The 16,002-nt window shown below is 40.0% G+C and overlaps 1 protein-coding gene across 1 annotated transcript in view; it reads left to right on the forward strand.

Annotated features, from left to right (window-relative positions):
* The window catches only part of PEPD (peptidase D), a 118,002-nt gene that overhangs the window by 26,660 nt on the left and 75,340 nt on the right, over window positions 1–16,002 (forward strand). Inside the window, exons 7-9 of the mRNA XM_042876983.1 lie at window positions 247–291; window positions 5,649–5,724; window positions 6,948–6,994. Coding sequence (XP_042732917.1) covers window positions 247–291; window positions 5,649–5,724; window positions 6,948–6,994 — 168 coding nt within the window. The remainder of the gene's footprint in view (window positions 1–246; window positions 292–5,648; window positions 5,725–6,947; window positions 6,995–16,002) is intronic.

Raw genomic sequence — 16,002 nt, forward strand, 5'->3', positions numbered from 1 at the left:
AGGTTGGATGGGGTGCTGGGCAGCCTGAGCTGGTGCTTGATTGGTTGGCAGCTTTGCACATAGCAGGGAGTTGGAACTAGATGACCCTTCAGGTCACTTCCAACCTGAGCCATTCTATGATTTGCCTTTGCAAGTTTTCACAGCCTCAAGGAAGGCACTTTTTTAAAAAGAAAAAACAAAACAAAAACAAACAAAACAAACTTTGCCTGGCTGCTTGTTGATGTTTTTATTGTTTGCTTTTTGCAGATTTAATGTGAACAACAAAATCCTTCATCCTGAAATTGCAGAATGGTGAGTAGTAAGAAGTCTTTCTATTTTAGTAGTTGAACATGCCTATATTCTGAACTGTCGCTTCAGAGGCATTCTCTCCGTGGAATGTCCTACTTAGTTAAGGATATGTCTTAATTTTAGGCTGATTTCACATCATCGGCCGGAAATAAGGCTTGAAGGTAAAAATATGGTTAAGTAACAGCATTGAGAAGTTAAGAATTTATGTAACATTCCTTAAGCCTCAAGTCTGGATAAAAATTGTAATAGGATATGTTTGGAACTAAGTCACGTTTATGTAAATGTGAATTTGTATGAATAACATACAATTCAGGATAATTCATATTCTAGCAATGCAAATCAAAGGTAGGTGAAAACTAAGTCCAAACATATAATATTTAATAAGGTGTTATTACTTTCCTAGGATTTATTTTAACTTCATTAATTTTGGCAAATTATTATTCATGTAGCTGCACTTTTTAATTCTAGGAGGATTCTACTGCAGCCTGTCTTGAATAGTAAAAGTTAGTCTGTGTGACTTAGTGTATTAGGAGCTTGTAAAGCTTCTGCATTGATAGGAGAGGTCTAGAAATCTTCACTTGTGCTCTGAAACCCCTGATATCCTACTCTGTTGAAATGGTATAAGCCATTTAGAAGTTCTTTATAAGGTCTTATTTACCTGCAGTGATATGGCTGTTGTGTTAGCTATCTGGTTTGATGTAGGTTGTGAGCTTTCTGCTGGTCAGACACAGGGAACGTCCAGCCTCGATCCCACGTCATGGTGGTGAGTGTTTCTCCAAGAGACCTGGCAATCTGGGGAAGGGAGCTACATCTCTGTGTGCCCTGCTGCTTGCTTACCTTCTTGAAGTCTTGTTAGCAGAGAACGATAAGGAACAGGAAAGGGAACATGAAGAGAGCCATATTTCCAAGCTTTGATTTCTAAGTACAAGTGCACTGCAGGAAGGGAAAGAATTTTAACTGCAGAGGGTTTTGCTTTAGAGCTACAAGCTTGTTCCCAAATCAGCTTTCCTGGTAACATTCACCTTATGAAGGTGTCATGCAATGAGCTGCTGTTTTGTGTGGTTTGGCATAGATGAGGGTCTTAATCTTTTTACAGGAAGCTCAGGAACGGGCTCACTTGAGGTCTGTGCCCCAAGGTTGTACTGAGATAGACTTAGCAATGAGGCAATACAAAGGCAACGTTTAAGAGTTGTTTGTTTTGGTGAATGCTTTTGTCAGTGAATGCTAGTCCAGAACTCTGGTTGTGCCTCCTCTGTGATCTTAGGTAGGAAGCAGTACTTGAAATACTTAGTATGTACCTTCTCTGTGCCTGCCTATGAAGAAAACAGCTTTAAGTGAAGCTGAAGTTCATGCTTGCAGTCAAGAGTGTCTTAAAGTATTTAATCAAGTTTGATGGCTTTTGTTTATGGTTAAAGTATGCTAAAGACCACTTGGATGTTAAGTATCTGGTGAAATTAATATTTGAATGACAGACTCCGTATATTAAACCCTCCTAAGTTAGTGTTTCCTTGGAATCTCAGACTATTCCCCAAGAAGCTTTCTTTGGAAAGCTATAACATTTCTAGAATTAAGAACATTTTCATTTTAGGAAGGTGGAACTTTGGATGGTTTTTTGAGATATTCTCTAGGGTAGGAAATTCCTTCATTTGCACTGTATACTTCCATTATTTACATCATTTCAAATTCAACAAGCTCTGGACTTCTCTGTCTTACGTTGATAATAGTCAGAAAAATTCTGTTTTCTTAAAAATTTCAATAGGAGGTGAAATGGCTGAGCTTTCTGAACCAGACAGAATCACTGAATCGCAAGGTTGGAAACAACCTGCAAGATCATCTAGTCCAACCACCCTCCCATTCCTATTAGTACCAGAAGCTACTAAACCATCTCTCGTAGCTCCTCATCCAGGTGCCTCTTGAACACTGCCAGGGACGGCGACTCCACCACCTCCCTGGGCAGCCATTCCAGTGCCTGACCACCCTCTGAGAGAAAAAGTTTCTCCTAATGTCCAACCTAAACCTCCTCTGGTACAACTTCTGGCCGTTTCCTCGGTTCCTACTGTTTGCCTGGGAGAAGAGGCCAGACCCTTTGACACCACAACCTCCCTTCAGGAAGTTGTACAGTGCAATGAGGTCTCCCCTGAGCCTCCTCTTCTCCAGACTGAACAATCCCAGCTCCCTCAGCCGCTCCTCATAGGACTTGTGCTCCAGACCCCTCACCAGTTTTGTTGTCCTTCTCTGGACACATTCCAGGGCCTCAATGTCTTTCCTGTAGTGAAGGGCCCAAAACTGAACACAGTACTTGAGGTGCGGCCTCATCAGTGCTGAGTAGAGGGGGATGATCACCTCCCTGCTCCTACTGGCCACACTATTTCTAATGCAGGCCAGGATGGCATTGGCCCTCTTGGCCATGTGGGCACACTGTCGGCTCATGTTTCCTCTTCACAGTCATCCAACCACTCATCCCCAAGCCTGTAGCGCTGCATGGGGTTGTTGTGGCCAAAACGCAGAACCCGACACTTAGCCTTGTTAAACCTCATCCCATTCACCTCAGCCCATCAATCCAGCTTATCCAGATCCCTCTGCAGGGCCTCCCTGCCCTCAGGCAGATCGATACCACCTCCCAGCTTGGTGTTTTCTGCAAACTTACTCAGGGTACACTCAATCCCTTCATCTAAGTTGTCATTGAAGATAGTAAACAGGATGGGCCCCAGCACCGACCCCTGCGGGACAGCCAGGAAGAACTGTAGGCTGCAAAAGTCATGTTTACTATTCCTTACTCTTGTAATGCAAAAAAAAAAAAAAAAAAAAAAAAAAGGTGTTTCAATGCTGAAAGGGGAGAGTGTTTGTGGTTGAGGATCTGTTGCCTCCCTTTTTAAATCCATCCTTATCCTTTTCCAAGTTCACAGTGTTTCATGACTTACCATGAATCTTGTTTTCATTGAGTGGCTTGCCACTTCAAGTGAATATAAGAACTGTGTTATGTGCTGAATCTGTACATTTTTGCAGTTGCATTAGCTGGAGCCTGCAAGTGATTTGTTCCTGCTGAAATGTTAATGAATATATTCAACATATAACTGGTCCGAGAGCTGTTCTTAGAACATTGAAGTTAATGTTACTAAACAAAGGTGGGACTTTCTTCTAGTGATAACTTGGAAGTGGGGGGAGGGGAAATAATAAAAAAGCTGAGTCATTCATCATCCATGGGGTTACCATGTAGTACTAACAAAAGTGCTTGGCTCTCAACACCTCAAACCCAGTTTGGGAGTCATTGCTTTTTGTTATTGCAATTGAGGAGAAGGTGCTGAAATACCCTTCTGCTGCACAAACATGCTGCTGGGAGCTCCATCAGCAATACCAGTGCAGTCAGCATAGGAGCACAGTGAGTTTTCTTTGGAGATGTGCTTGATCTCCCCTTCTAACAGTTGGCTGGTGATTTCTGTTGCTCTTGGAATGAATAAATGCTTTCTGTAAAATGTTTTGGTGCTTGACCTGGTGCAAATGAAGGTGATTAATTCCATAAAAAGGCTAAAGCTAAATATTCATTTGGATATGCAGAAAGATACCAGAGAAGTTATGATCTAAAATAAATACCTTGACCCGGAAGCCTTATGATCTAGTCAAGTAAAAGAGATACTGTTTGCACTTGTAGTTGAGCAGTTATTAACTTGTATTCCTCCCAGATCCCAATAAAGAGATGAGACATCTGAATTATGGAACAGCCTATTTTTCAGGCACTTGCAGAGCGTGGATATGTACTGTATATTGAAAGTAATATAAAGGCACATCAAACAAGTATTAAATTACCCTGCTAGCACATGCAGTCTTCTGAACAGGATTTAAAACAAAATAATCTTTAAGCCTTTGCTACCTCATTCTAACATGAATATATTTGAGCTGCTGTTGTTTATCTTAGTGAAAAATCAAAAGCAGAAGTTTGTTTCCTCATCCATGGTGAGGAGCTTACACTACTCCAGTGTAATTTTATCACCTCGGTGTTCATTTTAAAATCTAGTATTTCTCATTCTCAGTGTGCATCATGATTATTGTCATGATATTCCAATTCACTAAGAATGTCTAATTCCTTCCTCTTTGCTATTTTTCTGTTAAAACATTTTGATATCACCGTTTTTAAAAAGGTATCTTTACTCTTGCCAGAAAAATTCTCTTTGGGTGGGAGTCTCTGTGCCACACAGCAGTACAGCTGCCATCAGAGGCACTGAGGGCTGAGTAACCCTCGTCTGGACTCATTAAAACAAACTGCAGGAGCAGAAACGTAACAAATAGTTTTCTACAGCAGCATGAGTAGCAGTTGTAATAATAATTTAAAAAAGGTGCCCTGGTGGCAGTTTTGAAATATCTCAGTTATGGTACTTTATACCTGCTGCAAGCTCTGGAATGGAACTGGAAAACACAAATCAAGTATTTTCACCAAATTCAATAGATGTAGTTCTGTTCTTTGTAAGCAGTAACTGTGGTGTTTGCGGCGTCCTTTGAGGTGGATGTGAGAAATATTAAGAAATCAGTATGTGTAGCAGTAGGAAGAGTAGGTGGTGTTCAATAGAGAGTAGGAACTATCTCCACTTCCTGTTTGTGTTCACACAAAATAGCTGCTTTTATTTGAACTAGGCAATAGAAAGCAGTGCAAGTAGATAAAAATTTAATGTTAAATTTTTTAGTTGAGTTCAGAACAGAATATCAAGGCTCATGAATAAATGCAAGTTCAGCATTTCATAAGGCATGAAGAATAGGGTGCTATTTTTTTATTGTGTTTTCTGAATACAGGAAGGAAAGTGGACGTTGTGGCTGTAATTACTGCCTCTGTGGTTTCTGAACTTCATGGTTTGGATTTTAAATACTAAACAGATGCAGCTTTTGTTCCATCTGTTCCCCAAGGTATTGCAGATAGGTGGGAGTTGGGATTGTGCTGAATTAGAAATTTTGGAGCTCTGGAAATTTCATTATGTAAACTAGTTTCAAATTATGTTTAAAAAGTAACTCAAGTATGCCTGTACAAATTTTCCACTGGTACTGTTGAGCAACGACAAATACAGAACTCCATTGCCTTTGTTCCAAATGTGCTGTAAAATGAGTTGAAAAAAGGTTGATTGGACCACTTGTTTATTCATCTCAAAATAATGCAGGCTGATGTCTGGAATGCCTGTGATGTTCTTTTGTAAGATTGATTAGCTAGTGGTGAATCAATGCCAACGGAACTTCACTGTCACGAATACTTCAATAAGGCTCTGTTCTTGAGGTACTGGTCTTATTTTACCGTAGGCGATACATGTTGTTTTCAGGTTATTTTGTATTCTTAAGCTAAGAAGCAAACCTAACCAAAATCTGTTCTACTTTTCTTTAAGTCGTGTGATTAAGACAGACATGGAATTGGAAGTTCTGCGCTACACCAATAAAATCTCCAGTGAAGCTCATAAAGAGGTAATGGATCCTTTACTGTTAATAATTTTTGCTCTTAGTGTAACAGTAGTACTCAGAAAACGTTCCCAGCAACCCTGAATTGCTTAGTAATAAAATAATGGGAAGGCTGGATAGAAATAAGAGGGTAATATCCCTTCTATTACAGCCCAGTAATATACCTTGCATTGTCCTTGAACTCACTGGTGCATTTGCAGTGTGTGAGAAATGAAGTGTGGTTTTGGATAAAAGCTGGAGCCTCAGCAGAAGGTGACCTGCCTGCAGTCTGTCTGCTCTCTTTGCGCAAATACCTGTACAGCAATGGAGAATGAGATGAAGATTTTTCATCTGGCCCACATCTGTGTGTGCAGCTCTAGAAAGTTTTGCTCTGGCAGTTTACTCAAGCCAGTCCCTTATAAACTGTGGGAGTTGTGGTATTGGTGATATGGACCTTAGGTGTCAATCCTGTACTATATAAAGTGACTCAGATGCCGTGAGTTCTGAGCGAAGACCAGGGGGAGCTTAGTGAAAAGCATCTGAAGAAGTTACCAATTAACTGTTGACTTTGCCCCTGTTCTACACGTTTCTGAACTGTGAAGCATGAAAATATTGTGAAGTGCATATTGTAGAGAGTCTATGCATTTGCATTCATTCTCCTCAGTCATTTGTAATCCTTAAATAATGTCATCCCATCTGAGGAAACTCTTACTGTTAGGAGCTGCTGTTTAGTAGAACTTCCATAATACAGAAGCAGGCAAAAGAATAACACTGGTGCACATTCTCAGCAAACCTGAGAATGAAATTCAGACATGAGGTGTAACGTGGTGTTAACTCTAGCAGTGTTCTGTTGATTCAGATTACAAAGTACAGAAGAGGATCTTCCTTTGTAGCATATTCCAGTTCACAGTTTTGTTTTGCTGGTGTTTCATAAAACAAAAGGACTTGCTGCCAAGTTCACCAGAGCTTTCAAAATTTAGCATTGGCATTTTGATGAGCTGCACTTCATTAGGATATACTTTGGCAATTAAGCTTGCTTTATTGCTGGAAACTGCAGGCATTTTAAAAGATTAAGATGTTCGATTTCTAATATAGTTTTGCAGTACATATACTGATGTAAATTTAAATGAAGTACAGATTATATTTTTGTAATATAGGTTTCTCTGGAGATGCTCAGTTATAGGTCATAAATTCATAAATATGCGATTCCCTCCTGCTAAGAATGTCCCATGTTAATATGTATCTTACAGGTAATGAAGGCAGTAAAAGCTGGTATGAAAGAATACGAGCTGGAGAGGTAAGAATTATTTCAATAAATGTAATAAAAAAGGAAGGGTCTGTTTGTATTAGGAGTCGATGCAATAGCTGTGGCACAGCAGTAGCATTGATTCAGTAGAGAGCTCTTTTGAAGACTGTTTTAAGCATTTTGTTATTTTGAGATAGTGGCACTTCATCGGTTTCAGACGTGTATTTGATGATGGTTGATTATATTTTCCTGGTGGTGTAGTGCAGTTTAATTTTTCTGGAGTTGTAGTATTTATAGAAGCTTTAGGAAATAGCTGTTCTTGTTTGAAGGCATCCAGTAAAATGGTGTTTATGGATAAACATCGCCCTTAAGCTTGTTATGCTCAGAAGTCTACAGTAGGAGTGTTTAAGAACCTTATAAAAGACAGTGTTCAATTACATCTTGCCTGCAATTACAAGTTGATATTGCCTGTACAAGGAGCTTGTCTCACAAATGTGGTGGGTATTACTACAGCTGTTAAGAAGTCAACAAGAACACCACACATTTCTGTTGAAGAAAATGTGCTATACAAATATGTATAGAAGGGGTTGGCTGCTGGTGATTGATACAGTAAGTGATGTGTCTAGATATGAGGAAAACATTGCTTCCTCTTTTAAATCAGTATTTACATTAGACCGTTTTATAAAACATGGTTTTGATCACCAAGTCCATTTATTTTTATCTCACATACAGAATTCTCATTTTTTGAAGCATTACACAGTAAAGAAATCAAAAATAGTGGTGATATCTCAGATACTGTTGTTGTTTCTTGACCGTCATTTTTGAAATGTTAGCAAGCAGACTAATTAGATGCCCTGTGTGGAGATGAGAAAACATTTCTTCAACAGAAATGTGTGGTGTTCTTGTTGACTTCTTAACAGCTGTAGTAATACCCACCACATTTGTGAGACAAGCTCCTTGTACAGGTGTGTGTTATCAGATTTTAAGTTCCAAATGTTCATACAAGAGATTGCTCTGATTTAAATATGTCCCTTTAGAAGATAATTTGGTTAAATCAGTGCAACTTCTGGGTATAGACAAGCCCAATGTAAAAGCCTGTAGTATTAAGTACAGGGGAAAGGGAATGTACTTGTAGGTCCTGCAGAGCAGAGTAGAATTCTATGAAACAAGCATTTATGTTATGTTGGCTTTTACCTTCTCCCAGTTTAACATGGGATCATGCTATGTGCAGTAAGTAATACCTTTAGAACGTGTGCTATACAGAAAAATTGGTGTTACACTTAAAGAACTTAGATTTCTACAGACTCTATAGACTCATGCTCAATAGATTACTTTGAAATGTAGTTACATATATCACCAGGCAACAGGGAAAAAGTGTTGCATACGTTCTCCTATTCTCCCATTAACTTTACTAATGCTCTTTGTATTTGTGTTTGTTTTACTTGCTGCCCATGTTGTGTATGCTGATATTGGCTCTGGAAGTCAATGGTAATAAAAATTTCCATGGAGCAGGGTTTGCTCAGAAAGTGCTTTTGAATGTCAGGAGCCTGGCAGTTTTATGTGAATGTCATGCAACAAATGCATAAGCTCTTCTGTAAGTCTGTGCAGTATGTCATGTAGTTCCAGGACATCCATTCTTCAGTCAGCTTTTGCTGTTCTCAGGAACCTTTTGAAATGATTGTGTCTCTGGAAAAAGAAACAAACAAAAAACAGTGGGCAAGTGTCTGTTAAACCTGTTTAGAATTGCCTTCTGTTCTTCCATATGTCTTGATAGGTTACACTTCTTGACAGAGTCTGAGGTTATTTCACTAATGAAAGAGGTCTCGGCAGATTGTAGCGCCTGCCATTGAGCCTATAAATAGAACTGAAGTTTCAGTTGCTGTGTGAAATTCATCCTTGCACCAGTTTCTGTTGCCTTATTGCTTAAAGGAGAAAGGTCCTAAAATGCAAAACTGCAATTTCCATATCTTGCTGTAAAGTGGGTAGCTGCAATGTTTAAAAATCAATTCAGAAGCAGTCTCAGAAGTGTGTGTTCTGTATACAAATATACACCTATGTAGTCTAAGAAGGAAACTTCAGGAAACTTTCAAAGACCTGAGAAAAGGTAACATCTAAAAACTGACAACTTCTGTTGAAACCATAGTAATTTTTCAGTTGTTTTCTCACTGGCAGGCTAGATAGCTTGCTTTCTGCAGATTTGACCTATCTAGAATCTTGGAGTGCAGAGAACTGAAACTCTTAATTTATATTGGTTTATTAAAATATTCCCACTTGTCTTTCAGAGATCAATTAAATGTTAACGAAGCTTTTTCTCTTTCTGCTGTTCCACGATTTTCTTGTGAAAGCTTTTGAATTGTGTGCCCCACCTCCCCAGGTGCATCTGCAGTTTCTGCTGCTGTGAAATCATGAATTTTTGAAATGATTGAAGATCTCTTGACATGCGGCCAGTAACACTTGCTTCATATTGCTTTCATTCTCTGACATTCTGCAATATAGCACATGTTTTTGTGTAGAAAGCTGATCTGGCCCTGTTTACTAGGAGGAATAGTGCCAGGGATCCCAAAAGCAATTAAAATATCCGTTACCACATTGAGAGCATGAGAGTTGCCTTTTCTTTGTTCATTTCATTAAGCGGTCTTCCTACAAAAAAACTCGCGTCACTTCAGCCCTATAATGCAGCAAAGCCCATCTAAAGTACTCTTGGAAATATATCCAGGAGCCAACAATACAAAAAGCTGGTTGTATTTCTGGGTTTCTGAGGACTGACTGGAAGGAAATTAGAGAAATCTCTAGATAACAATCTCCTTTGTTTTGAGGTTTGAAAGCTAGCTTCAGAAACTTGTTAGAAGTGTTCTGTATGTGTCAGTGCTCAGTGGTGAATGATTTTGAACCAGTAATGAATTAATATTGAGGCATATAAAAATGAATGCAATTAACTGCAATCCAATCAGTCCTGATGTGTTTTGGGGTTTTTTTGGTTAGGTGTTATTTAATGTGGTCAGTTGACTTTAAGGAGGCAGCCAAACCAGTTATCTACAAACAGTAATTCTCAGCGCCTGTAATTGCATATAAAGTCATTTTGGTAGGTCAGAGTCAGGATTTTCTTTGATGTAGTTTCTTTAGCATTTGTGCTTATCTCATGGTTAATTAATGTTCTGTTTAATTAAAGGCTTTTAATTATGAAACTGCTCCATGGTGAATATACTGTTAAAATACAGCAAAAAGATAAATGTCTTTAGCTTGAGAAGTATGTGGGGGAAAAAAGCCTTATTTCAGCTGGTTTAGCACGTATATAAAATGCATGTATTTACAAAAGATTTTTGTTTGTGTACATTTGTGAACATGTGTATTTATGTCCACATGCTCCCTGAAAGTACTAATTAAAAGTAGTGTCTGTTTTATGATGCTCCACACTGCTGGAAAGACGTCCTCTAAATGAGACATCCTCTAAATCAGTGTCAATTTTTAGAGTGATGTCTTTCATCTGCTCATCATTTACCAAATGAAGTTTTGATTCCTCTGTGCGTTTTTCTCACTTGTTCTCTTTTTTTATTTGGGGAAATAATGTTAAGGTCGGGATGGCTACTTGTAATTGCTTATGTGTTTGGAGAATGACGGGAAGATGCATATTACAGTGAGAGAAGAAGCGAGAGGAGGGCAGCGTGCTGCAGGTATGGTATTGGGCACTTGGCAGGTTCCTAGTCCTGTCCGTAATAGCACTGGAAGCCCTGTAGTGGGAGTGCGAACATGTTCCAGGATGCACTGAACTATGTAGTACTCTCTTTGCCCCATGATGCTGGCAGCACAAAGCCTTTGAACAGATGGGAACTTGGCTAGTGTAAGGACAGGCTGCATGGTTGTGGTGTGCTGGGAGTTCGCGGAAGTTGTTCCATGTGGCTCTCTTCAAAAGAGCAACCCCAAATTGCTTTGTGTTGTGATTCCATCGATAAAAGTGGTGAAGAAAAGAGGATCTGACCAGACCTGCTCAGGGAACGTGTGACCCAGTAGCTCCTAGGCGTTGGTCTGGTACTGTTGTTACAATTGACTCGCTGCTTTTTCTTGGTGTATCAGCTTTCCTTTGCCAGAGTTGTCTGCATTTTGGTGGTACATCTTCAGCACTTTGTGCTCTGACTGGTACAAGTGATGCAGGGCAATGCTCCAGCAGCCCACTGGAGAAGTTCCTGGCTGTGACACTGTTCCCAACTGTTGTGGGGGCCACTCAGAGCGCACCAACCCCAGCAAGAATTTATCCCATGGGGTGGATGCGACTCCACTTCGCTGCCTGTTATGCAGTGTCTCTCTTAGGTCCATGCAACCATACAGATAATTGGAGTGATTTTGTGATAGTTGATGGTTAACTTTAACTCCTCTGTGCTCTTACAGCAACAACTTAAAGAATAATATGGCAAGAAGGCAGCTACAGTGCTTTTTGCTTCTTGGTTTACAATGTGTGCAGACTATTTTTACTCTTTGCATCTTACCAGCTAAGACTGATAGAAGTTCTTTATCCTTATTCTTCTCAGTGCTGTCCCTGATTCCAAAGCAGAGCTTAGACTGAGATGAGTTCCTGTCATATCTGTCAATGTTAAATTTCACTATCTGTGGAAGCCTAAGAGTGCTCTCATGGATTATGGCTCTCATCTTTCATTTATCTCTCTCTCTCCTCTGCTCCAGTGGAACAAACTGCGAATAAAACATACTTGTTATTTCACTAGAAAATAGCCAGAATCACTTTATTTTCTGTTAGGTATTTCCTTTTAGTGAAATGCTTATTATTTTGGCTAATCTGGATTTGCCACTTCACGTCTCTTGATAGATTTTGCTCTTTGAATGTCCTTGAGAAAGCTGCTGACTGCTGCAGTAAACCATCTTTAAAAAAATGTTTTGGTTTTTCTTGTTCATGCTTGATCCACTTTTTGCATTTTGAATTTCAGTTCAAGCATGGTCTTTCTAAGTCCTTTACGTGTATGTGGATAGCAAATGAAAATGACCGCTGCAACTGGCAAAAATGTGCAAGCAGATTCTTCACAGTTACTTTCTGACTGGGGAGTGATGCTGAATTGTTCCACAACTCTCACTAGTGTTTCTGCAGAGCTGCCAAGAGGCTAGCAGTCTCAAACAGTCTGCTCAGTTACCCCAAAACAATTTATTTTACTATAATTTTAATGGTTGGTACCATTGGGTAACTGAAAGGTGTTTGACTACTTTGTTTACCGAAGCTGCTACACCATTAGACAAGATAAGATTTTTTTGTTGGTTACTGTTATCAAAAGGGTGGAATGAAACCTTTAGAAAATCTGGAGGGGGGGAAAAAAAAAACAACCTGAAGAAGAGGATGAAGGTGGCCTTTCTCCACACGTGGGGGTGAGAAATCCCAACAAAACAGTTCGGTTTTCCTTTGTTTTTCTTTGCATATGTGTATATACTGTCCGGGCAGTGTTTTCATACTAAGACAATCCCATACCTAGTATTTTTTGTTTGCCTTTGTATCTATATCCTTTATATTTGAAAGTGTTTAAGGAAAAAATGGATCAGCAGCAATTTCTGTTTTGCCAACTGCTGGCACTGCACAGTAATCAAAGTGCTCCTGTTCAGAGGGCACTGGGGGGGACCCTGCTGCCTGAGCCAGGTATGAGGCGGCCTCTCAGGTGATCCAGAACTTCCTAAAAGCAGTGATGTGGAGCCACTTGCAGTGGTCCAGGACCAGGTCAGCACTCCTGGTTGCAGAGAATACCAAAGCTATTTTGAATGGGAAGGGAATGCAAGCAGGTTATTTTAGTACAGCATGTTTGTGTGTTTTTTTTTTTTTAATGTGGATGTCTGTAGCTTTTGTTTCAGGTGCCTTTAAGAAAATCTGTACATCTCAGTGGTAATTGCTTGCTTCCACTATCAGTGCCCATAAAGCACACAGGAAACTCAAGTACCTCTAGCTCAGTGCAGAGCTAGAGAGAAACCTCTACCAGGACCTCATCTGCCTTAGGGGAGAGGCTCTTTGCTGTAGTGAAGTCCACTCTGAAAAGCTCCAGCTGCCCCTGCCCTGGCAAATGCTGCTCGTTTCCAGTTGCCCTGCTCTCTTCTCCCCAGCTGCTGGGAAAATGTTGGGGGCAGAACCCCCTAAGAAGGGAAGTGTAACTTGCAACAGAACCTCCAGGAGCTGGTTGGGTTGAACTGCTGGGCTGTGTTGGGGAGAATTCTTAAATTGCTGGCAAGGAGCAGAGCAGTTTCAGCGAATTCCCAGCAACCTCTCAGCTTTTCCCCTTTTCAGGAGGTCTTGTTCACTTTCAGTAGAGGACAGCTTGGTTCACCGTCTGGACATCACTTTAATTAGCTCTTTGTATAGAGGAAAGATGTTTAATTGCAGAGGTCTCTTCTGTGACTTGTGATTGAAGTTCCACATAATTGGGTTTTATCTTCTGTGAAAAAATCCTGGAATTGGACCATGTGAGTACTTAAAAATAAAATCTTCTATCAACCCACAAATGACAAAGAACAATTACCATGCTGGTAATTAGCAATTGGCTCCCTCCCTTCAGAGGGAGAGCAGTAGAAGGATGTAGGCAGCATGCATGCATATGGAACTGGGTTTGATTGCATGGCAATTTTAAATGCTCTGTCATTGTATGTCCTTACAGAGTTGCTAGCACGGTTTATGCAGTGATAATCCATAATTACCCTTCTGATATTTTTTTTTTTAAATCAAAAGGTAGTCACAACTCTTATTTACAATTTCAGTCTGATTTCTGTCAGTATTTCTTTGAGTGATGATTAGTTATATCAGGGCAAGAACATTTTCTTATCAAATTAGCACTGGTTTCAGTTTTTACTGAATCTAGCACAGTATTGAGATAGTTAACTAATTGTCATTACTAATGACAAGCTTGGGTTGCAGATAAGTGAAATGGAACTCATAAAAGACAGTAGGCTGAACTGATTGTTATTTGCTGTGGATTTTGTTCATGCTTGTTCAGACAAGTGAAAAGTAAAGATTCTACCATATGTGAGGCTTCGATGAACTTTTATTCAGTAATTTTTGCTAATTGCTGTAGAAGCAGGGAGATCAGGATTTGGTTAGTTCTCTTCTGATAACCATGACAGCAATGTAATTGTACTCAGATTGGAAGCCCAAGAATTTGAAGGAAATGTGCAAAATGCTGAGATGATCCATTAATAACAGGATGTCACATATTGACCTTCTGAAAATCAAAAACATTTTAGACAGATGAGAATGAGCAGATTCTGTTCTGTGCTGCCACCATACCCCCTGTATAAATTCTCTTCCAAATGGGTTCTTAGAGAATCCTCATTGCTGTTGTGTGCCAGTGCTGCCTTCCAGTGTCTGTCACAGTGGTTCTTTTGCATTTATTAGTTGTGTTGTTTTTTTTTTTTCCCCAATCTCTCTAGGGGCAGAATTGAGTAAATCTGTGTCCTGTTTTGGCAGCATGTAGTGGTTTAGTGTACCTGTTACCAATGGCATTGAAAAACACATGATCAAGATTGTAATTACACATGAAAGTTGGTGTTAGTTTGCTTTTCTGTGCATGTGAGCTTGGTCTTCTTTACAGGATGTTTTTTCTTCCCCTCGGCTGTTGTAATTTTTCTTTTCCTTAGGTGTTGGTCACAGAGCTTTCAGTATCGCTCAGAGGTGGCGGACTTAGGTGGCCCAGTGCTTGTTAAGGTCTGAGATCACAAACAGTACATGTGGGAAGTCAATGAAGGCAGGAAAGGACAAGGCTGCAGGTGATTGCTTGTAGTGAGAGATGCAGTGGCACTGGACTTGCTTAGCACTGAAGTGTTGTGCCCATCTGTGCTGGGTTCTGCTGTCCAGGCAGAGCTGAAGATGGCCTCTGTAATTTAGGTAAGTTATGCAGTGTGATAGAACAGAGTTGAACTGCCAGGCAAAGTGATTGGAGGTGAACTCTAAGTGAAACTTAAGACTGGGAAGGAATCTGAATCGTAACAGAAAAAAGAGTAGGTGAATGGAAAAAAGAAAAGGTGATGTTTCTGCTAACAGGAATATGCCCCTGTAGAAAACTCTTCAAAATGCAACATTAGTTCTGGATTGGTTAGACTTTGTGTTCACCAGCTTTTTCTGAGTAGATGAAATTGAGCCTCGAGGTGGTCTTGGGAAGTGAGGGATAGGAGGGGCTTCACTGAAAACAGAGACTGTCTTCTGATTCATTTAGGGAAACCTATGTATTTAAAAGAACCAGTGAGATACATTTGAAGACTCCAGAGGTTAATCACTTAATGTAGAACAGAGTTGCCATCGCTTCTTGCTTAGGGCAATCCTCTTGTAAAATGTCTTGTTTGTCAGGATATTGCACTGAGTTTCTGATTTTTGTTTTTGAGATGAATTCACTGTATCTTACTGGTCAACACAAATGTGACGTGAGAGGTGGGAGCAGAGGTACTTTTAAGTCTCTGATTAGCAAAAAAATTGGAATTTGGTTATTTGAAAAAAAAAAAAAAAGAGCTGGCTGAAAATTATAGCTGTAAGTTGTGAACGTTGTGAGTGTGTGCAGTTTAGGATGCTAAATAGGATTCACTAATGATCAATCTTTTCTTCATTTAGTCTCCAGGTTTGCTGTGTGAGGGGAGGTTTGGCGCTGGATGCAGTGCACTAGAATGATGAACGCTACGCTCCAGAATCTTTTTCTTCATTATGTGTTGGAAATGAAAATAATATTCAAAAGTTGGCTTCCTAATCTTTGGAAAGTTTGGGTGGTTTTTAGAGATATTTGTGCTCTTTTCTGAAAGTAAAGAGATTCTGCTTCAAATCAGCCTCAGCCCCATGGTTTGAGCACTCACGTATTGCCATCCTGGGAAGACAGGTTGGAGTCTGCATTATGTGACTCAGGGCTGAGATCTCTTGAGTCCTGGAGAGAGCTGCTGTTGGTGAGGGGGGAGACGTCTGGTTTTGATCAGAAGCTGTCCTTGCAAAAATGTAAGCAGTGTTATACGGCAGGAGACACCAGAGGAAGGACCTGACCAACAGAGGTTCATCTGCTGCTGCGGGACAAAGAGGCTTGTATTCGTAAGGACTTCATACGAGGTCAAGG

Source organism: Lagopus leucura, unplaced genomic scaffold, assembly GCF_019238085.1.
Source record: "Lagopus leucura isolate 7727_CA_CO unplaced genomic scaffold, USGS_WTPT01 Super-Scaffold_100017, whole genome shotgun sequence".
Taxonomy (NCBI): Eukaryota; Metazoa; Chordata; class Aves; order Galliformes; family Phasianidae; genus Lagopus; species Lagopus leucura.